This window comes from Populus euphratica, unplaced genomic scaffold (assembly GCF_000495115.2).
Source record: "Populus euphratica unplaced genomic scaffold, PopEup_1.0 scaffold58.1, whole genome shotgun sequence".
Lineage (NCBI taxonomy): Eukaryota > Viridiplantae > Streptophyta > Magnoliopsida > Malpighiales > Salicaceae > Populus > Populus euphratica.
In genome coordinates, this window is record NW_011499864.1 from 1,491,961 (window position 1) to 1,516,044 (window position 24,084).

Consider the following 24,084-nt stretch of genomic DNA (forward strand, 5'->3'; position numbering starts at 1 on the left):
CTAGACACTCGACCCTCCTCACCCCTCTTATTTCTAATTCTTCATTAAGAAACCTTTGCAACAAAACAACCCCTCCATCTTAACACAACTCATCATTTTGCAACTTTTTCAATCACAACAACACTTTGTTTGACATTGTATGTGTTCTGATTAAAATTTTATTGCAGATTTTCCATCTTAAGTAAGAAAATCTATCTTCTTCTTTTTTTAATTTAAACATAATTTTAAAATGTTTTTTTATTGTATATTTCTATAATATAAGTATTTTATTTGGATATTTACTTGTTTTATTATTTTTTCTCAAACAAACTTGTTGTATAGATTTATAATTTTGAACATGTTATAATTTGTTTTAGATTTTATAAATTTTTAAAACTTATGTCAAATTATCAATTTAGATATGTTGTGATGAAATAAATAATGGTTTATTTAACGGGTATGTTTTATATTTTGTTAATTTTATTGTCGAGTTGTAATTTCAATAAATATGTATAAAATTTTAGGTACATAGATAATTGATAATGAATTAGGAGAAGTATTAAAGCAGATTGAATAATCTTGAGCTAAACCAATATTTTTACAAATTTATCTAGTTAATGTAGTTAATTAATACATGTTGTCATCATTATTGATATAGGTTCGATAGAAGTGATGGATAATTGTTCATGAATGTATTGAGATTCACCTCAAAAAATATAATGGATTATTATAATGGAGTTCAGAGTTTTATTAATTACACAACATCTAATCCGAGAAATATTAATGAAGACGGTATTATGTGTTCATGCAGAAAGCATAAAAATAAAAAGTTTCTCAATCCAGATATTGTAACAATGTATCTTCTACAAAAAGAGTTAATGGAGGAATATATGTATTGGTATGCACATAGAGAACTATTTATTCCTCACAACACCATGGTAGAAAGAATGATTAGGTCAACTTCCAGTACTAACAACATGCATGAAGTTGTAAATGATAATAATAATTTTTATAGGACTATAGTTATGGATGCGATGAGAATGAATCAGGGTCATGCTAATCAATTTTCAATCATAGATGAAGAACCTAATGCAAATGCGACCAAGTTTTTTATCTTTTAAAAGATTTTGACGAATTATTATAGGTTGAGTAATGCCGGTTATGATAAATTATCGAATGGACGAGAAATATTTTACCTAAAGTGAACAAGCTGAAAGAGAACTTCTATATTGCTAAGTCCATGATGAAACCCTTTGGTTTAGAATACTAAAAAATTGACATGTGTCCAAACTTCTGCATAATATACTACCATGAAAATGTTAAGCTGACCGAGTGCAGGACATGTGACATTCTCGTTATAAACTCAAAACTAGCAGGGGAATGACTCTTTTCACACATAAAAAAACTTATATACTTTCCAGTCACACTTAAACTATAGAGGTTATTCATGTCATAGACATTGTTGAGCACATGATATGGCACCAATCACATGATGTGGTAGATAGAATAATGGTGGACCATTCTAACGATAAAGAATGGAAACACTTTAACAGTGGCATCCTCACATTTCAACTGAATCAAGAAACGTGCACCTTAGGATATGTACAAACAAATTCAATCCATTCAAATCATTTGTTGCTCTTTATTTTTATTGGCCTATTATATTTATAGTTTATAACTTGTCACCATAGATATGTATAAGGCCAAAGTTCATGTTTTTATCTACGGTCATACCAGTCCTAATTTTCTGGAGTAGAATATAGATGTTTTTCTTCAATGGTTGATTGATGAGTTGACGTAATTACGGTCTTCCAGAACTTTAACTTATGATGTATTAATAAAACAGAATTTTCTTATGAAAACAGCTTTAATATGGATTATCTATTATTTTTCAGCTTATGGAATGGTTTCTGGTTAGAGCACGAATGGAAAACCAGTATATCTATATTGCATGGAAAATAACAAGGCATTCACACTAAAAAATAGCGGCAAAACATCTTTTTTTTACTACCACCAGCGTTTTTTACCATCAAATCAAAGTTATAAAAAGAACTTTTTAATGAGAAAAGTTAAAAAGGATGTTCTAACCTACATCTTTCAGGTGAAGAATTATATGACGTGATGTTAGAGTACGTGATATTGTGTTTGATTTCTAATCTGATAAGTAAAAGTTTCTTAATTTTGGTATAACCCACAATTGAATAAAGCAAAGTATTTGCTAGGAGTTTTCTTATTGGAAGACCAATCTCCTCTACCATAACTTCGACATCATGCACATAGAAAAGAACATATTTAATAATATTTTCAATATAGTCATAGACATGAAGGGAAAGACAAAGGACAACATCAAGGCTAGAATGGGTATATCATTATTTTATCATCATAAAAATATGGACTTGGTTTATGCTGGATCATGAGTCACAAAACTCAAAGCAAGTTTTACCTTAGAAAAAAATGCATAACTACTAATCTATCAATAACTTAAGAGTATGCGTTTTCTTGATGGACATGCCCTGAATATATCAAGGTTGGTTAATTTAAAAAATTGTAAATTGTATGAAATGAAGAGTCATGACTGGCACGTGTTTATACAAACACTCATTCCATTAGTTTGTCGAGATTTATTGTCAAATGAGATATAAGATGCACTCATGAAGATCAATCATTTCTTTAAAGATATATACTCTAATAAGTTGCAGACACAGGTCATTGAGAGGCTTGAAAAGAATATCGTTTAGACAATATGCAAACTTGAGATGATATTCTCTCTATTATTTTTTGACTCAATGGAGCATCTACCCATATATTTACCGTGTAAGGCAAAAGTTAGAGACCCAACCTAATATAGATAGATGTACCCAGTTGAGAAGTTAGAGATTATACATGCATTATAATTAAAAATATATTTTCATTGTTTAATTCTATACAGATTCTTGTTCAATTTTAAGATAAAAGAATAAAGACAAAGCACATATTGAGGCTTCAATGTGTGAAGCCTATATTGTTGAAAAGATCTCAATATTTATCTCATATTATTTTGAGTCTTAATTAATAACAATAATCAATTGTGTTTCAAGGCATGACGATAGTGGTGAAGTGCATTCGAATGAAAAGTTGTCAATATTCTTAAATCTTGGGCAATCCATACCAAACAATATTGTTAAAGAAAGATATTTATCTAAAAAAAAATTCAGATAAGCACATAATTATGTGTTATTTAACTGCGATGAACTAAGACCTTTTATTTAGTAAGTACACTTAAGGGTAAGCAAAAAAACCAAAAAATTGATTAAACCAATAAAATCTAAAAAAACAAAAATAATCAAAAAACTCGAACCACGAAAAAAACCAATTAAATCGATTAGAATATTTAAAAAAACTAATTGGTTTGGTTTGGTTTCATAAGTTTGAAACTGAAAAACCGAACCGAACCAACCTGAAATTAATAACTGACCAAAACTGAAACCAAACCCATTAGAAATTACAAAAGAAATCCCATAAAATAATATAGTTTTTGGTTTTTAACATAAAATAATCGAACCGAACCAGAACCAATTGGTTGGGTCTTGGTTTATGTTCTAAAATAACCGAACTAAACCAAAATCAGTCAATTTGAACTGATTTCAGTTTGGTTTTAGTTTTAAAAAAACAAAAATTCAATTTGATTATTTTTAGGTAAAGACCAAGCTGAAAATGATCACCCCTAAGTACACTACTTAAACTTTATTATTAATGGACTATTTATTTCTTATAATATCACAAACTCATACATTGTTGAATACCTTATAGGAAACATCGTCAATATTTACTGTTTAAAAACTCACAGCTAACCAAATCTGAAATCTTTCAATTACAAGATGAACAATTTATCACATAGTTCAGAACGAATATCAGTATTATCACAAACTCGTTATCTATCGGGATACTTAATTTTGTTTCATATTTCTTGTTCATTGTTGTAATTTACAAAGAGTTGAAATAAAGTTACTCCAAATACCATGGTTAATCACTGACGGAATAATTTCATTGGTATATTTCAACAGACAAATTTTTTTACATGCATTATACGTTTGTAAAACTATCAATTTTATTTTTTTTGTTAATGGACTTGTTGACAAACCAGAAATTATTGATGAGGTTTTTCCCAATGACCATATTTAATTAATGAATCTGTCAATAAAACACGCACTTACAAAGTGGTAGGGTAAATATCAACATAATATTTTATCGGTAAAATTGTTAAATGTAGCAATGAAAGGAGAGAATTCTAAAAGGTTCAGGTGAAACATTGTTTAAAAAAGTAAAGAAAAAAATTTTAAAAAAAAACTATATAGTATATTTGTACTTACATGATTTTTTATCATGGTATGAAAATAAGTGTTAATATAAGAGGTTGAATTGATTATTAAGAATATATATATATATATATATATATATATATAACTGTTTTAATTCAAACTTTAGGTGTAGAATCTAAGAAAATGAACCAAATTTGTCTAAATACATCGAGTTTATATTAAGCATGTCTTTAAGATTATTTTAAAAATGATTCATGCACCATTTATTTTTTTAGAATGTAACCTTTAGTTGCATTTAAAAATATATATATACTTAATGAGATATTTTTAATTGATGAGGTGTAACAGTAAAATAAATCTCGCTAATCTACTAAAAGGTGTGTTAGTTTTTAATTAACACATAAGTTGATCCCAAAAGGAATTTGTTTCATTAATAAATAAATTCAAACTTATTTGATGAAAAAGGAGTATGAGGGTAATCTGCTTGCTTATTAGAATTTTCATACTAGTGAATCGATGATGCCTAGGATGCTTCTTGCACCCGCATCATGCAGAACGCCCACTATAATTTGCAATGATCTCTTTCTTAACTTGTACTCTCACTCTAAATCATGCTCGTACCTTTCTCTACAAGGAAAGATACCTCCCCATTCCACTAAACCCAAAAGCCCGAAATCAATAATTTTGCTAGCTCGAGAAAGTTGAGGACCAGCCAATCTCGTTCTCTCGACAAGGAAGTTTTCTGGGATAAGAATGATGCTACTTGGTATGAACTTGACCGGGTGGACACATTTATCCCATTATTTAACCAATATCTGTTCTCTTTTCTGCTTTTTTCACCCAACTCTAGGTGTAGATTACGAGTTCTAACTCTGTTTAAAATAAGATTTGATTAGTAGACTTCAATTCGATGTTTGATAGCATTTGGTTATTATTTCGTTTTGGTTAAAAAAAAGGTAATGGTTTCCTTTCGACTGGTGTAAGGGTAACCGATTCGACTTGCCGGGCCGGGTTAACTCTTATAACATTGATCTGATGGTTAAGTTGATTGTTAAAAGAATGGAAGCTGGTGGTGGTGATAAACAAACGCGGGTATGTTGCAAGAGATGAAAGGTGCCAGGAAGTGGAAACTGCTGGCAATTACAATATTCATGGAGAAATGGGAGGAAAATCTTTCAAACTGCTCTCGGAACTCTCCAGCTTCAGCACCTTGAAACTTGGCAGGTTGTTGCTGTAGGTATATAGTTGTGAGGCATGTAATCGGCAAGCTTGTAGGCAATAATTTATAGGCAAACAAATATCAGTAGGCAAGTAGAGTGAAAGAAAATTTTATTTTAGTGCAATTCTATAAAAAAGAAATTTAGGAAAATGCTAGAAGTCATTAACGAAAGTGCGAACGAAGATGGGTGCATTTCACCCTCCAAAACCAACCCTAAGAAAATTTTTCGTTCGGCCTTTCCCCGTGGAATGCAAACATCTGGAACCTCGACAATTTGTGTAGCATGTGTACATTTCCTTTGCTTGACTATAAAATTTCCGTCATGAACCGAACCAACAAGGTGTTATTCTAGTCAAAACTCAGATCCAAAATTTGACTTGGTTCAAAGTTTCGATTGCAGGTTGGTTAATGTAAATCAGCCTAAATTTTATTAAAAATAATTTAATTTTTTTCACCACGATTAACATGTTAAATTGAGTCTTATGACACTGCTTCAAAAGCCGTATGTGGTTATTTTTGCTTTTAAAGCAATCATAACAAAACAAATGTTCAGTCACATAAAAATTAGAATTTATTTTTTATGGGCCATCATAATAATTCATGTTTGTAACGCAATTTTAGCAAAGCAACTCCTAACTATTTGAAAATTAGAATTTATTTTTTATGAGCCATAATAATAATTCATGTTTGTAACACAATTTTAGCAAAGCAACTCCTAACTATTTTTTTTCAAATAGTGTCTTAGTAAATAATGGAAGTGAATTGCACTAAACAGTGTAATTTATTTTTTTTTGTATTGTTCACATGAATAGTTTTTTTCAATGTATTTATTTTTTATATATTTAAAAAAAAATATATAGTTTAGAGTAAATTAAATTCACTCATGCTGTCATGTGAACAATATTTTTTTTCCTGAAAAACTAGTGTAAAGTAAATTAAATTCACTCGCACTATAATATCAATTTATTCTTGATAATATTTTATCTAATTTTATTACAAATTCAAAAAATTATAAAAATTGTAGTTCTTGTTAAATGAATTTTGTACGTAGTGGAATTGTAAATGGTTTAATGGAATAATAAAAAATATTTTATATAAAATATTATTTATTTCATGATATTATAACAATAGTTAAATTCACAATATTTAAATTAAAAATTATCAATATTAATATATATTTTTTAAAATTATTTTATAACCTCAATTTCAAAAATATTTTTAACTAAATACATTAAATTATTTTTTATTCAACCACAATTTTAACCAAATATTTATTTTTTTTAAATTAATTCCAACTAAAAATATTTTTTATAAAATAATTTTTTTAAAATAACAGTATCATGCCTACACGCAGCCCAAACACTGAGCATACAGGTTACGCGATTGCCTACAATGCTACGACCCCGGACCATTGTACTGCTTCACTAAAACTGGCCACAGACTAATTCTGTTTCAGCTTGGGGATGAATATGAATATCTTAAAACTTCATTTCCATATTCTGAATCCCACTAGTGTCATGGAGAACATCTCCTGGAGAAGCGCGTTTGAAAGAATGCCATATTGTGGCGGTGTTGCAGCACATATTTACTATACTCACCGCCATGAAGAACATCTCCTTGATCGTGAAAATTTGTACGCATTTCCCAGATATTTAACTACAGTTGTAAACAAAGTCTACTCGAGCCATGCAGACAACTGTGGCGGTGTTGCAGCACAATAAAAGTACCAAGAACCTCGAAGCACCAAAATTCTTTTCCATTACGAGCATACAGCTTGATTTGAATCAAATGCTATTTGGTCGTCTTTGAACCAATAAAACTAAAAACCGCAACCGCAAACATTTCCAGCACAAAAACCAACCTACATATGCAGGCACAAGGTTTCTAAACCATCCTAGAACAGCAGCTGAAAATCATCTGCCACATTGTAGGAAAAGTGCTAGCTGCACTGTCATTACATTGTAGGAAAAGGGCAAGTTGCACTGTCATTCACACCATTGAAAAAAGGAACTAGCGCTTGGAACCCAAACCCATTCACGCACTCAGACCGTGTGCCACAACAAAGGGTCTAATTACTTGTAGCCAACATGCTGCATTCATTCTGACATCTTAAGCTATGATTTGACAACAAGAAATGTGCTTGTAAATTAAAAGGCCTGGGACATCGAGATCCATTGGCAAACAAAGGAATTTGAAATTACCTAAATCATTCAACATCTTAATGAGTAGAAACTAAATAACCACTCGAGTTTAAACAGATTCAAGCTTTTTAAACAAAAAATAACACTCTGGAATCCATAAAAACAGAATCCCCAACAAAATTGTGAGCTAGCTAGAGCCTTGGAACTCAGTACTTAACAGGTGCAAGGATATCTACTTGGGGACCAAGTTTTTCTTCTGCAGTTGCCTCAGCCTTTGCCCTGAGCTTGTTGAGCTGTTTCTTCCTTTCATATCTAACCTGGGACCTCTCCTTCCTCTTTTCCTCCAGCTCCTGTTGAGTGATCAGACAAAAAGAATTACCCATCAAATTCCAAACACTATTTGAGAGTTTCACAAGAAACTTCAACAAGAAAAAACATGAAGACATTCAAATAACTAAAGAAAATGCATAGCTTGCAGCATGGCAAGATAACAACTAGCAAACATGATATTGCTATTTCCTAACGAACCAGTACAGTAACTGTTAACTTATGGAATTTGGACACTCATTAAACACCCATGACACAAATTAGAACAGACTAGTAAATATTCATTAATAACAAAGCCCAATCAATAATCTTTCGTGAATAAGGGCTGAGAATTAAAGAGATTTTGCAGTTTGTTCTTTTTATTCAATTTGGGGAGGGGGGGGCAACAATCCATGGCTATAAAATTGTAGATAACTATCCCCTTCCCATGAATACTTCCATACCTGATGAGGGCTAGATTTGAACCCAAGTTGCTTGATACCAAAACTAGCAACTTGACATTAAATGCATATCACATCGTTCTTAAGCAAGAGTTCTTTGCATATAACAGAGAAACAGTAATAATAAACATTCCAAGAGAAAACATGTTATGGGTAAATTATATTCCCAAAAAAATGAGGCACCAAGTTTCTACAATCTACAAAAATAAAACAAATATTAAAGCATCAACTTGGATCCACCAATCTGTGTATACACAAGCGATAAACTAGAGAAGAAGTAGCATGTGTGCTTCGAATTAAATAAACTGGTATAATTAAATACAATAAGCCATGAAGCAAATTCAGTACTTTGAATAGGGAAAAAAAGTATAATCCTAATTCATTCAACAATAAGATCATGGTCAGACAATCTAAGGAAGCTAAAACTTACCCTGATGGTGTCATAGTGGTTCCATCCAACCTCAGATGACAGTTTGCCCAACAAGCAGTACTTGTGACCCTTCTGAAGCCTCAACACCCTAATTTTCAAAAACAAAACAAAGAGCGATCATATCAAATAATTCTATAAAAAACGCTTAGTCTCGATACATTTAAAGAGTCATACTAAGCTAAGACAAAAAAAAAACTCACTTAAGAGCATCAGGGATAACCATCCTCTTCTTCTTGTCATATGGAGGTGGGATTCCCTCATAAGCCCTCAATCTTGCAAGTGCTGCCTCCCCTTTCTTAGTCTTGTGTGGTATCATTCTGTCAGAATACCAAAAGAAAAAAAAACTTTAAAATCGAAACGCTCAAAGACAGCTAAAACAACCTAAGCCCACATTCTTAAGCACCAGAATACTCATTGAAACATCAGCTAGACAAGCCATTTCCAACAAAACAAACATATCCGAGGATATATATATATATATATATATATATATATGAAAACAGAGTCAAATGGGGAGAGAAAAACATGAAAAGGAACGGACCCCCGCACGGTGCGCCAGAAGATCTTAGCAGGAGCGCGGAAGTGGATGGGACCATGAGAAGGCTTGGTGTTCATGCGCTTACGGAGAAACCTCAAGTACTTCATCTTCTGTCTCACAAGCCCACCGGACATACATATCTCCTCGCACCTAACAACCACAACTTTCTGGCCGTTCAAGAGCTCCTTGGCAATGATAGATGCCAAACGCCCAAGCATGTGGTGTCTCGCGTCCACCACTACCACCTTCGCGCAGACTCCTGATCCTGACACCATTTTTGCCGCCTCCTCTCTCTCGAAGGGAGTTGATTTCGGTGGTGAAGGAGTATATAACTGAGGGTGCCTAGGGTTTTTGAAGTTAGGGTTATCGAGTGAGTGTCGAGTGATCTGGGCCCAAAGTAGGAAAGCATGAGCTCGTTTAACTGATCTGGGCCGTCTCAAATGTGAGTATAATTGGGGTCAAGAAGCCCATAACTTTGCTCGTTGGAGGAGGAGGTAAGCCCACGAGCTACTAAAATCGGTTTTTTTATTAAAAAAAAAAACTAGATTATTGTGAGAAGTAACGTTTAGTAATGGGGTTGAAATTGTAACTAGATTATTGTGAGAACTGAATTGAGTAACGTTTAGTAATGGGGTTGAAATTGTATTTTTTTAAAAAAATTATATTTTTTTAAATTATTTTTTCATATTGATGAAAATAAATTTTTAAAAATAAAAAATATATATTATTTTAATATATTTTCAAGTTAAAAACACTTTGAACCAATCACGATAATTATTACATTCCTAAACACCCTTTTAAAAAAATAAATTATTAATTATTTGGTCAATTTGGTAATTATTTAGTCAATTATTTTTATTCAAACACTAATATTTTATTGTTTTATAAAACATTAATCCATTAAGGTTTTAACTGAATTTAATTAAGTAGATCAAATTAATAAAAACTTGGTTAAGATTAAATTTTAGATTCTCAGATTTTTTAGTTAACTTATTATGGATAATAATTATATCTAAAATTGGATTGCAAAATCCTAAAATGATATATATATTGCACATACGTTATGTAGATCATATGATAGAATTTTTTTTTATTTGGTGCTTGGCTAGAAACACCTTAGCTTTCTTATATTAATATAAAATGCTTTACGATTTATTTTACTAGTATCAATTTGGTCATTGGTTGCTTTAATTATCAAGGGATTCGATTTAAAAATAATTAAAAAAACAGAAGAACATGGATCCAATTTAAAAAGTCATTGTTGCTGTCATGCTCAAATGATTTGAGCTTAGAATATAATTATTAAACCCAGTATGCTTCCTTAGAATAACCCAGAAGAAAATACAGCTTAAAGTCAAATTCGGATTAGATTTCAAGTGGAATCGGTTTTGGTATTAGCATGATAAAACTTAGTTTTAAAAATAACTAAAATAATGTTATTTTAAATTAAAAAAATATAAACTTGAATTGATTTAATTTAATTTAATTTTAAAAATAATTAAAATAATATTATTTCGGTTAAAAATTATAAATTTGGATTAGGTCAGTCTAGCAAGCTGATTATTTTTTCAAATGCATCCGAAGTTGGTCTAAGTATTAGCCCCAGGTTTTCGAGATGATTTTTTTAAAGTATTTTTTAATTTAAAATAATTTTTTATTTTTATTTTTTATTTTATATATCATATATTAAATCATAAAAAATATAAAAAATTAATTTAATATTTTTTAAATTAAAAACACTAAATCACATTGCCGAACACATCTTTACTCTGCAAAAGCCTAATTTTGCAACGATTTTTAGTCTAAAACGATTTTGAAGGAGATTAGGATTATGAACTCTTTAAGATTTTACGTTTTTGAAAAGGGACTTAACAACCATTTGTACTTACCATTATTATTATTGTTATTTTAAAATTAGAGACTTTAAATTATTGATGACGTTACATTGCACCATCCTTATTATTCTTATTGATTATTATAGGATCTGCTATTATAAAATCGGCAAAAAATGAAATAGAGAAGGTGAAAAAAAATGAACATCAAAGTTTGAAAATAAAAAATAAAAATATATTAAACAATAAGTATAGAAATAGTGATTCAAGTGTATGGTACCGAGATGCATGGTGATTTTAAATTTAAAATAAATTAAAATTAAATTATTTTTTTATTTATTTTATCTTTAACACTAGCAAATTAAAATTATTCGAAAACAAATAAAAATATTTCAAGTGAAAAAACAATTTAAAAAGCATATTACAATATAAAAACAAGCACTCGTGTGTCGCTTTCCAAGGCTCGACATTTCAAATTTATACTAAAAAATATCAATAAGATTATTTCTTTCCAATCTTTTCAAATGTTGTTCTTATTGATAAAAGTTATTCAATTTAATTCAGAAATGTTATTTCCTAACAACTGCATGGATGGCTGGATCCTCCTTCTGGCACTATGGGGCGCATAGAAACTTGAAAGAAAAATTCAATTATGCTGTCTCATTGCGTCGGAAACCTATTACTCTAACAATTATTGTTCCATAAAAGACAACTATTTAATTTTAATTAATCTTGTCTTGAACTTGTAGCTGGAAAACCTAAGATTGTGCAATAGAATATGTGGTTGTTGTGTTAGCAGACCATGTGTTCGACAATGGCGTGCTTGTGTATATCATGTCGCTAAACAACAACGTTGGATGCATGAATATCGCAAATTGCGTTCTGATGACTGAAAATCTTTGAATCAAGAGGGAGGGAGGGGTTGTTGGATTATGATGGTAGAAAAAGAATTGATATTGATTTATATCTCTCAAATGGTCAATGTTCATGTCAAATAATTTTACATGTTGAATATCGCAAATTGCGTTCTGATGACTGAAAATCTTTATATCAAGAGAGGGAGAGGGGTTGTTGGATTGTGGCGGTGGAAAAAAAAATTTTATTGATATCAATTTATATTTTAAAATAGTTGATGTTTGTATAAAATAATTATATATAATAAAAAAATTCATATTAGATATTTTTAAATTTTAAATTTTATAAAAAAATAGATTTGAGTTCGATTTAATTTTTATTTCAAGTTGATTTTAATTTTTAAGATGGTTGTATTAACTTTTTAAACTATATATATATGTTTGTCATGATTCTTTTAAAGTTTTTGATAATAAAAAAAAAAGTTGGAAAAGAGGTTTTTGTTTGGGTCAAAAATGACTCATGCCTTGATTTTCTAATTACTGTAGTGCCCAGAATTTATGTAAATCAAATGATGTATTATCTAATTTTTTTAAAAAAAAAATTAATATACAACATATCATCCACTCCAATTAAAAAAAAAAAATTAATCATATGGCCCTGATAAGATGAGCTATGTGGGTTAGCTTTACTTGTTAAACTCAATAATACTTAGCTTTTGTTTTTTATTTTGTCTAAATTGTTTTTTTTAAATTAATAGTTTTTTCTCAAACTTTTTTTTATTTATATTTAGATTAATATTTTTTTTTTATTATTATTTAGAGAGCCTTTTTTCTTATTGTGTGTTCAAATTTTAAAAAGTTTTTATAATTCATCTATAATTTTTGTATTTTTTGTTTTGATAAAGTTTACTTTAGAAAATAAAAAAAAAATATTTTTAAATAATATTTATAATATGTGTATCCTTGTATCTCTACTTCTATTATCATTTGCTTTAATAAAAAAAAAACTTTATTAAATAAATTCAGCAAACACAATTGGATAAATATCTAAATTTATAATATTAAATATCTTAATTGATATTTATATGTTTTTTTTATTATTATTATTATTTAGTTATCATTTATATTTATTTATTTATTAACACACGTGTTTATTTATTTTATTTTATATATGTAGAAATTTTATTTAAAAAAATATCTAACCATTAGCTAAACACGAGTAAAATATATAGTATTTATCATTCTTTGTTAATGGAACGATGAGAAGATTATGCTAAAAAAATAAAACAATATAACAAGGAAGTGCTCTCTGTGTGCGCTTTAGAGTAATGGGAACGGGTTAGTTGAGAGTTGAGAAATTAGCAACACCTTCGAGGCCGATGAGTTGATGGGCAGACCAGAATTTAACATTTTCGTGACGGGCATGATGGATGCCTGACTTTAACATTTCCCACCTCTGTTTTATTCAAACAACTACATCATAGACCAAACACTATATATATATATATATATATATATATAGCCTGAGCGTTTTTTTTTTTAAAATAAAACTAGTTTTATTTAGAATTTATGATTATTTTTTTAATATATATATTTAAAAAAAAAATTATTTTTATTTTTATAAAGATATATCAGTGCCTTAACCACTAGATTACTTTCTTAATTAATGATATACTTTACTCTTTGAAATAATAATAATAATAATAATAATAATAATAATAATAGTAGTAGTAGTAGTAGTGACGAAGATAAAAATATTAATTTTATATTTAATTTGGTATTTAATAATATTAAAAGTTAGTATGATATAGTTTTTTTTTACAAAAATAATATTATGATTTGAATTTGAAAACATAAATATAAAACTATTAAACTAAGCTGGATGAGCCTGTAAAGTTTTTAAAAAAAAATTCAAAAAAATTTAATGCAAAATCTTCAAAGTTAAACCCAGCATGTTGGTAGAACGAAATGGTCTTGTAATGTTGATCGTCAAGCTCATAACAAATAATTAGACAATTAATTTTTTAAATTAATAACTCATTCCCTCTGTTTGAATTATTTGTTTTAAATGTAATAAGATATATATATTTATTTATTTTGACACTCGATGGATAGGGCTTACCCCATCCAAGTTTCATTGCCTATTTAAAACTTAAATATGATCACATTAACAAAAGTTAATGCGTCTTGGGAAAATAATGTTCAAACAGATTCAGAGGTAATTATAATGTAATGAAGGCGTTGGTCTTCTCATAAAAAAATTATTAAACTGGTTCCCGGGGTGAATATAATTTTTTTTACAGGGCCTACGGAGTGTTGCCAGATTAATTAGCAACAGCCCGATCTTTTTACATTTATAAAACACGGCAAACTACCCTTAAAATAAATAAATAAACTAATATTTAAAGGTTTTTTAATATTTTTAATCTGACTTTTTAGCTGTAATTAAGTTGGTTGAGGGGCAATTTATATTTTAATAAATATAGAATATAATTAAAAATAATAATTAAGTGCGTACAACCACATAAGAGGCACACGCGCTCCTTAAACAGCATGTGTGACGCCTCCTACAAGCTAAAAAACAAATTCTGTCGTGTTGTTGAAAGTTTCACGTCTTCTTCTTTCTTTCGAGGCAGTGTGGTGTTGATAACTTTTGTTTTCTCTCTCTCTTACCGCTATTCCCTCATCTCCCCTGAAAGTCATGTTTGATGTTCAAAATTTCAAAGTTTTCCTCCTATTTATTAAGATATCAACTTAATATTTATTTATTTTAAATTTTAAATTTTAAATTTTTATTATTGATTCTTTTGTAAAATTTTGATTTATTTTTTATTTCTATCTTTAATTTCAATTCATGAAATGTTATTTTTTTTCAATTTATTTTTCCTTCTTTTGATTATTTTTTTGAGTTATTTTGTTAAGTGATTTTTTTTTTCAATTCCATCCTAATAAAAAAATTTATAATTATCCTATGATTTATTTATTTTTCAGTTTTGATTATTATTATTTTTGTTTTGGATTGTTTTATAATTTTTTTTTTTAATTTGATTGGTTTAAAATTTAGTTTCTTTATTTTTCTAGACATGATGTTTCTAATCTAACCATCTAAATCACTAGTTTAAAATAGTGCAAATTGATTTTTTTTTATTATTTTGATTTTTTTATAATTTTATCGTTTAAAATTATTATTTTTAAAATAAGTTTTGTGATTTTATTTGTTTTTTATCAAATTATTCTAGTCTTATAATTTATATAATAAGTTTAATGTATTAATTTAAATTAAATTAATTTGTTATATTATTTTTTTTAAAAAAAATAACATTCTCAGGCTTTCTTTAAACATCAATTTTTTACATTAAAAAAAAAAATCCAATCTCGAGATATAGTGCGGTTACACATCTAGTTTCCTTTAAATGAAAGTGACGTGCGTCGCCCACCATTGTACTGAGATAAGTAGATTGAGACGTGGCTAGAGCTGGAAAAGGTCAAGTTTGGCGGTCAAAAAAATATCCACCCCATAAACAAATTTATTTTTCAGAATTAATGGCATGCATTTTCATATATTCTCAATAATTCAATCACAAGTTAATACTCGAGACGAGTGGAAGGAGTAATGTATATTTTAAAAATTTTATATTGAGCTAAATAGTTATAAAGATATTTTTGAAATATCTTTCCATTATTATTTTTTTAATAAAACATTTGTTTCTTTCAAGTCTCCTTTCCCTAATTAAAGTTTGATAGAAAATATTTTTTATTTTAAAAAATTAAATATTTTTAAAATAAAATCCAACCGTAATCTCGAATCTGTTTGTTTTATCATAAAAAAGTGCATCTAATTACATTTCATATCATTTATTTTCAAACTATTTTTCTATATCATCTCTTGTTTTATTTTAGAATGAAATGTATCTCAGACTAATAAAATTAAGCTGCATGGTTTATTTATTATTAAGTTGAGATGGGTTTGAGTTCTAGTTCATGCATTTTATTTTGAGATGGGTTTGAGTTTTAGTTCATGCATTTTATTTTATTTTTGCATATCTTTACACCATTTTTTTTTCACGCGACATATTTGTTATTGTGCATACAGGTCAAGGAAATATTATATAGCGCAAACCTCTTATATCTGACATGATTTCAAAAGGATGACAAATTTCTTGTTCATGAAAATATCTTGTTACAAAGCCCTAAATGTATTAATATGAGTCCCCAGGAGAATTGATGTAAAAAGAAATCGAGCTACTAGGTTATTAAATTAAATTATCAAATCAATTCATATTAATTATTTTTATTAAAATGATATGTCTCGGTTTTTTTTCTGTATGCCTTGATAGGATGATTTTGAATTTCAAAATTAGATATTAACAACCTAAATTTCAAATAAATTTAAACTCGTTGAGTGATCAAATAACTTTGATGTTTAAAATGAAAAAAATAACTTTCAGGAATAAAAAATTTATATTCATTGGATGATTATTCAATCAATCATAAACGTGCATGATAATTCTTTGATAGAAAAAAATAATTTAATATATATTTTTGATATTTTGAGTTTTTTTTTAATGAAAACAACAAACTGCTGGATTACAATGGAGACTACAAACCTACAAATTACTAGCTTGTAAGCCATACAAGCTTATTGAATAATATGTTTTGAAGATCCTGAAAATTTAGCTGAATTGCAGGGCTTATTAATGATATACCCTACATCTTTTTTTTAAATAAGAAAGTTTAAAATAACTTTGAGTTATTATTCACCCACCCTATTTTATTTAAAGTAACTCATGGTAACTATACTCCTACTATTCCATTCATAGTTTTAAAGATCTTGTACCATTTAGATTTTTTATACACTCCTTTCATGAGCCAATGGTTAAAATTTGAATCTTATCAAATCTTGTTTATAATAAAATTTGACATGTTTTTTCTAATTCAAATCTTATAATTTTCCAGTCAATTTTAGTGTATAACACAATATTAATATATTTCATTAAAAAAAAATTTCACAATGGTAATCTTAAAGATCTAAATAGGCTAAAAGATTTAGTTAGATTAATATTCTTTTTAATTTTACTCAAAACTCAATTCAAGTTGGGTCACAAGATTATATTAAATATCATTATCACTTTTAATAAGTTTTAAACTTGATATTTTATTATTATTTACCTATTTCTCTCTTTAAAATAACTTTTAAAAATAATAATTTATAGTTATTCACCGAAGAACACAAAAAATTTTCAATTCATGAAGTTGATCTCATTCCTTGCAATTCTTTTTTTTTTTTTTTGATTTACGTGGGGTGTCCGGGCCAGCTTGCGCGCACCACGACTAATCCCCACGGCCCACTGAATATCCTGCAAACCCAGTAGGCATGTAAGGCACCGCGGGGGTGACAGGCGTGCACGCTAGGGCTTGAACCCAGGTGCAGTGGAAGGAGACAAGCCCCTTCCACCGCTAGGCCAAGCCCTAGATTGCTATTCCTTGCAATTCTTATTCACACCATACCATGATTAATACTATGTCTTAGACGTATACCGATATCTAATGTATGCAACATTTGTTGTCGTATCGAAGGGGCATTAGCTAAAAAAAGAAATTATATGTCAATATCGAAGGGGCATTAGCTAAAAAAGATATCTAATGTATGCGACATTTGTTGTCGTATCGAAGGGGCATTGTCAATATCGAAGGGGCATTAGCTAAAAAAGAAATGATTTGTCAATTTTTTTTAAATATTACCATTAAAGTAATGCAAATGTCATAGAAGAAAATATATAATAATAAATACAGGTGGATCAAAATAATTATAAAAGAAAATATATAATAAAAAAAATAAATACAGGTGGATCAAAATAATTATAACAGGCCAGTTGGTTGGTGACAAATGCCTACCACCTCTTACCAAACCCTCCACAATTGACTCTCACCAACCACCAAACCAACTCCCTCCCTCCCTCCCTCCCTCTTCTTCCTTCTCTCCACTTGTCTCCTGGTCTATGTAAGTTCCATTCAGGAATCAAAGCCACTCGATGCTTTTGTGATTGAGTAACAAAGCACAGAATCCTTCATTTTCCTTCTAAAACCAAACGAAAAGGTAAGAAAACACACAATGGGCGGCAACGGCAAGGTATTCACTTTGGCTCAGGTCTCCACGCACAACAGCCCTAAGGATTGCTGGCTCGTCGTTGAGGGCAGGGTACCCTTTTTCTTTTCCTTTCCAATTTGTCTCACATTCCCTTTTCTTGCAATGATGGGTTTATAGCATTGTATTTGATCTTGATGAAGGTGAACGTAGATTTCTTTCTGGCTGCTTGTTCTTTCCTCGTCTTATTGCGTTGCTAGTTACACTTTTATTGTTGTTGCTGCGGCGGTGGCAGCCGAGTGTTTTTATTAAATGATTGGCAGTAACCAGTTCATCTTTTTTTTTTTTTTTATAAAAAACTATGTAAAAAATATTTTATAGAGAATTTTAAGAAACAAAACCAATGATAGAAAAAAATTCTTTTTAAAATAAAACTAATTAGATTTTATCAAGATTTTAAAAAATAATTTTTCATAAACCACAATTAGTTAAGTCAAACTTTATACTTAGACTATCTTCCTTCTAAAAAGCTAAGTATCATTTAAGTTCAATTTTAACTTTTTATATTCTCACTAAATAAATTACTAGAATTTTTTTTTTTGTAATAGAACTTTTAGAAGGTTTTTTATTTCCTCAAAACATGCTTATTAAAAATTATTTAGGATTAATTTTTTATTTATTCAAAATTTATTTAAATTATATTAATATTTCATATTAAAAAATTTATATTTAAATTTCAATAAAATCTTAACCAGTGAGAAACTCCACTTTTAATTAAACCTCAAATATCATTAGCCATGATTTTGAAAAAAAATCCAACATGAACATCCAAATCATGAATCCAGAGAAAAAAAGTAAGAAAAGAATCCATGATTTGAAGAATTGGGTTTTATTTCAATGGAATTCTAATTTTTTATTACCTAAGAAATCAATCATGTCGGAAAGCTGGAGGAATCATCTACCATCATAGCAAAGTATCAAATATTGTTTTTTGGTGATTTTGTCAAGGAATCATTTTGTTCTGGATGTCGATGTCGCCTAGAGACAGTAGTCGCCTAGGCAACCTCCTCCAATACTAGCTGCAGTCAGCATCTGAAATGGCGATCACAGTGCACTGCATGCCAACGTTATTTAAGTGGTTATTTCTTTGTCATCGTGATGAACAAGGCCAAATCCAGTTCATTGGTGGGCTGTTTGAATTCTCACACTTGTATATTCATGTCAAATTTGATTTCATCAATCATCAAAAGAAAACCTACAATGGAAATGTGAATTTCTTCCCTCCTGTTTCTTGGAGTTATTACTCAAGTAAAATCAATTCCATTCCAATAATCCGAGTTTTTTTTTTTTTCCGAATCAGATCCCGATTGAATGATATCATTTCATGAGCAATATTACGTGCATCAGTGACAGCAATAATGGTATATGGAGCTTATCAGGGTTTCAGTGTCAAAAGTAAAGACCTTGGACATCGTCACATTAACCTTTTGTTCTTTTCCTAATTCATGATATCCAGAACCATCCCTTGACAAAGAGATGGATAAAGCCAGAATATTTGAAAGTAGACAAAAACCTTGTAAACCAGCATATGTTTTCTGTGGACAATCGTATGGTTTTAAACAAGGCCACAGCCTTATGTCAGCATGCGTTCCAGATGAAGCCAGCGAACACTGCAATAACTTCAAACGAGAATATCTATGAATCCAATGGATCCTTTCGTAAGAATCTATGCCCTTTTTTTTGTCACAGAATGAGAGGGACAGTATATGAATCAGCAAGGTGAAGAAGTCTACCTCCTTTTCCTCGATCCTTTTCGGTATCTATACCTATTAAGAAAAGCTAGCAAATGGGAATTGTAGCTAAGGAGGATGGTGTGCTTAAATTGGTTCATCCAGGTAGGTATGTGGAGATTCACAGACAGCCTATAGCTGCAGCTCAAGTGCTGGAGAACAACCCCAGGCATTCCATTACACGACCTGATGTGTTTGAGTATCCATGGATTGTAGTTAAGCCCGACTCTGTATTGCGTTTAGGGAAAGTTTTCTTCATTGTTCCCAACAGCACAATTTACAACCTGCTAAAAGCTCACAGGCAGTGCAACCAGAATTCTCCACGCCAAAGCCAGTTTTCAAAGAATTATGCTTGTGGACAGGTTCAAAAACGGAACTCGACTAGAAAGCCAGCTACAATGTCAGCCAAGCATCGACCCAAGCACCGATGGTTTAAGCAATCACTTCCTATAACATCCTGTACGGGAGCAGCTTTCCAAGAGCAAGACTGTGATAAGAGAATCAGAAACCCTCCAGGAAAATCAGCTGAGACGTCACCCAACCGGCACAACCGGCACCGATCCCTTCCTATCACATCGTGTATTGTGACAAGTTTCCAAGAGCAGGACAGTAATAAGAGAAACACAAAACCAGCCAAAGTAGAGTCTTGGCCCAAGTTTATCTCCAAGCACAGAAACACCCACCTAGACTTCGAAGAGAAACCACAGGAGGATTCATCAAGTGAGAATAGACCTTCAAATTATAAAGAATATCGTTCTGTCAACACGAACACCACGGCGGGATTTCCTAGAAAGAATGATAGTGAGTTAGATTATAATTGCATGGAAGAGGTAATCACTCTGAAATCTTGCTCGAGGAAACAGGACAGTGTTCGTAAGTTGCTTCAACTCAAGGTTTCTTTCAACTTGCCAGTCAAAGTTGAGGAGCAGCGTAGAGCAGTCCATGCAACCAGAGCAGGAGTTTCAAGCAATCGTTTCTGCAGCTCCTCGGAAATTTTTGTGCATTTTACAAACCTCGTTGCAACATAACCAGATTTTTCCTTTTCCTTTCCTGAACACGTGACATCTATGCTTAAGAATGTTTTTCTACCCATCCGTTGGTTCTTCATATCCACTAAAAGTCAATCCACATGCATGAAGTTTCTATGCAAAATTTGTGCTATTCTACCATGTCAACTGAGTACAATGCAGTATTGTTAAAGCCGGTCAACCCAGTGATCCGCTGGACCGAGTTTCATATTTATGTCTCATATCCCATATAAATTTATAAAACTTTTATACATATATGAGATTTCAAATAACATCATACAAAATATATCAAATAGCATCAAAGTTGTACTCTCCAAAACCATAACTCGCAAACAAGAACAAATATTCTTTCTATCTCAAAGCATCATAAACCCTATACAAGGTAACCCGAAAAGGGAAATTTATAAAAAATAAAATAAGTAAAAAGGTCAACAAGATCATTCCTTGTGGTTACTTAACAAGTACAGAAGAAAGAATAGGTTGAATTACCTAATCAGTGCTGGCACATGTTCTCTCAATCACTCTAGAATCTGTTCTGTGGGAATTTTTTGATGGAGAACTTGATCCCCTTGAAGAACTATGCCCAAAGATACTAAGCTTTCCGATTTTCTTTGAGAAAGAACTCATGAATTTACGAGAATGAGACTTTTGCATGTCTCTCTTCATACAAACATGTTCTTTCTCTAGATCATTTAATCTCATCCGCAACCGAGCTAGCTCAAGTTTTAGCTCTCGGTTTTCTCTCCTTAGTGATGCATAGTTGTCTCGCGGAGACATTGCTGCGCTGAGCGCACCACTGCTAATTCGCCATGAATTGTGCATTGGCTTGTGGTCATCATCAGCATAAGAGCAGCACAGAGCATTTCTGAGCCTTATTTGCTCAAAATAGAGCACTTGAACTATAGCTTGAAGGGGTAGCCGTTCATTTTGAGCAGCATGTGCTCCAGCTTCTTGCGAGAGCTTTTGGAAATCAATAAGTTTGCAGAGCTTCTTCCTGTCTGAGTCTGATAAACCCTGATGAGCCTGGATGTCATTGCAAAATAATCAAAGAAACCTTAGAAAACAAAGCTTTTCTCCTGGATATCGAAAGATGCAAAGGGAAAATATTAGTAGAACATACTTTGAGGTAAATATCAATTGCCCGGTATAGTCCATCATGAACTGTTCGTGCATGTGTTGGTAAAGTCTCTGCAATGACCATGAACTTGGAAAGCTTGAGATTTGCATCAGGAGCGATCTCGGCAAGATAATTGTCAACCAGTTTTGCCACTTTAAATAAAGCAGTTTGAGAAGGTGAATGAGGACTATCAGATTCAAAAACAGAAGCATCTTCCATATCATCTTCACTATCATCCTGCTGTGAGAAATTAACCAAGATTCTATGGACTGTGTCGACATCAAATAAGGTATCACCTGCATGCCTGAACGATGGGATCAAAAGATCATCAAGAGTGGCAACATCCAACTGGGAACCAATCCGCCTCTCTAGGTCGAGCCTACAAGCAATTGTGCAATCAAGCATCACAGCACTTCGCAAAAGACCAAAAAGAAAAGTTATAGGAACAGCAAGTTTCTCAACAGGCAGAAGGTTAACAATTGTCTCAACCACAAGTCTTTCATGCCCAGTTGATATCAGATCAACCTTTGTCTGGCTAGATGGATTCCATAAACTGGATTTCTTTGTCAACTCCTTCTGAGCATAGTTCACCAGTGATGCACCAATACTCTCAGGACGGACACCACGGCACTTCATGGCCGTCATGACCCTTTGATACAAGTCTATGCGGAGAACAGACAGATCTTCTATCCACCAGTCCCCTTCTCTTTTAGCTTGCTTGTTCATGTGAAGCCTCCCTGAGCTACTATACTCCAAGCGTGAGAAACTCGAGACAATTTGTTCAGCACAAGCCTTTGAGGCAATGGCATCTATGCATCGGCTAACTATCCTAAGCTCATCAGCAAGAGGGATTAGGTTCTCGCATTGTTGCAAAACTTCAACACACATTTCAAGATTCTTACAAACAATGCTCTCAAGATACTCTTCTGCACGAGAACCAAGATTGTCTTTGGAGAAGTCTTCAGTCATTTCAAGGTATTCAGAGACACAGCACAACTGGGCAACATTTGAAGATGTAATTTCAAAGTTAATGCCATAACAGAATTTTGCAGCCAACTCAAACGCCTCTGCTCCTCCTGGAAGATTAAGCAGCTCCACCCTTGAGATATCGGCATCTCTATGTTCTGCAACCAACTTTCTGATTCGTCCACTTCGAGAAACTAGAGGGAACTGCATTTGTCAAAAAAGATCATGAAGAATCTGTCAAAACCATAATGTTAATCTCATAAACGTACAGAGAAAAGACGTGCATACACTTCCGATTTAATTTTTCTTCAAGGTGAATGGGTAACAACACCTAGTATAAATCCACAAGAACTTACCTTGTGTAATGCAAATGTCCCTCCGCTCACTTCTATGGTGATATCGCTAGGAACATCCCGAAAAATCCTACCAAAGAAAAGATAACAGCCAATTTGCTTACAAAAGGAACAACAGCAACTATTCTGAAAGATAACAAGAGAGGTTCCAAATTGAATCCTTATTTTATATGCAGAGTGCAGACACCACCCAGCAAGCAAATGACACAAAACATAAAGGACGAACCTTCACTGTTCAGACAAGTAGTAGTAAAGAGTTATACGAACAAGGATCGATTGAGATAAAATAACAGAGCAGATACAAGCTCAGAATTCATTGTGCTGGTAAAAACAATGATCAGAACAACAAGAGAAGGACACCATAGACAGTGCACACAAAAACAAAAAACTAAATAAGTTGAAGTGAATCCGAACATGGGAGAATGAGCTCTTGTCGAGAACAAACCATTCACTGTATTTCTGCCTGGAACACTTAGCCAAAGACAGTTGCTGCTGCTGATGTTTGTCCATGGAACGAGACAGAAAGGAAGAGAAACCAAAGTAAAGAGAGAAAATCAAGTGTCAGGAAAGAAAAGGAATGAAAATATTGACGGTGGGGTTAAAGGAAAGGAGCAAGGAAAGAGGAAGAAACAGAGACAAAGACCCAGTTGGAAATATTGCTGTTGCCGAACCTCTTCCTTGGAGGAA

General features: G+C 31.2%; 3 protein-coding genes and 1 long non-coding RNA gene across 4 annotated transcripts; 2 read left to right on the plus strand and 2 right to left on the minus strand.

The window, feature by feature from the left end:
- Positions 1 to 7,116: 7,116 nt before the first annotated feature.
- LOC105125778 (uncharacterized) lies at positions 7,117 to 7,751 on the plus strand. Its single transcript, XR_842290.1, has 2 exons — positions 7,117 to 7,420; positions 7,455 to 7,751. It is a non-coding gene; the product is annotated as an uncharacterized LOC105125778 (long non-coding RNA).
- On the minus strand, positions 7,634 to 9,748 carry LOC105125776 (60S ribosomal protein L13a-4-like). Its single transcript, XM_011026376.1, has 4 exons — positions 9,376 to 9,748; positions 9,035 to 9,151; positions 8,835 to 8,922; positions 7,634 to 7,987 (listed from the first exon to the last, which is right to left on the minus strand). Exons 1-4 carry the CDS (start codon positions 9,645 to 9,647, stop codon positions 7,844 to 7,846), a joined length of 621 nt encoding a protein of 206 aa, XP_011024678.1. The 5' UTR covers positions 9,648 to 9,748; the 3' UTR covers positions 7,634 to 7,843.
- A 9,682-nt stretch (positions 9,749 to 19,430) lies between these two features.
- On the plus strand, positions 19,431 to 21,097 carry LOC105125779 (uncharacterized). The gene is made up of 2 exons (XM_011026377.1): positions 19,431 to 20,540; positions 20,617 to 21,097. Exons 1-2 carry the CDS (start codon positions 19,990 to 19,992, stop codon positions 20,618 to 20,620), a joined length of 555 nt encoding a protein of 184 aa, XP_011024679.1. The 5' UTR covers positions 19,431 to 19,989; the 3' UTR covers positions 20,621 to 21,097.
- A 98-nt stretch (positions 21,098 to 21,195) lies between these two features.
- On the minus strand, positions 21,196 to 24,062 carry LOC105125780 (Phototropic-responsive NPH3 family protein). The gene is made up of 4 exons (XM_011026378.1): positions 23,843 to 24,062; positions 23,401 to 23,467; positions 22,082 to 23,248; positions 21,196 to 21,984 (listed from the first exon to the last, which is right to left on the minus strand). The coding sequence occupies exons 1-4, from the start codon at positions 23,905 to 23,907 to the stop codon at positions 21,451 to 21,453; spliced, it is 1,833 nt and encodes a 610-aa protein (XP_011024680.1). The 5' UTR covers positions 23,908 to 24,062; the 3' UTR covers positions 21,196 to 21,450.
- Between the last annotated feature and the right edge of the window lie 22 nt (positions 24,063 to 24,084).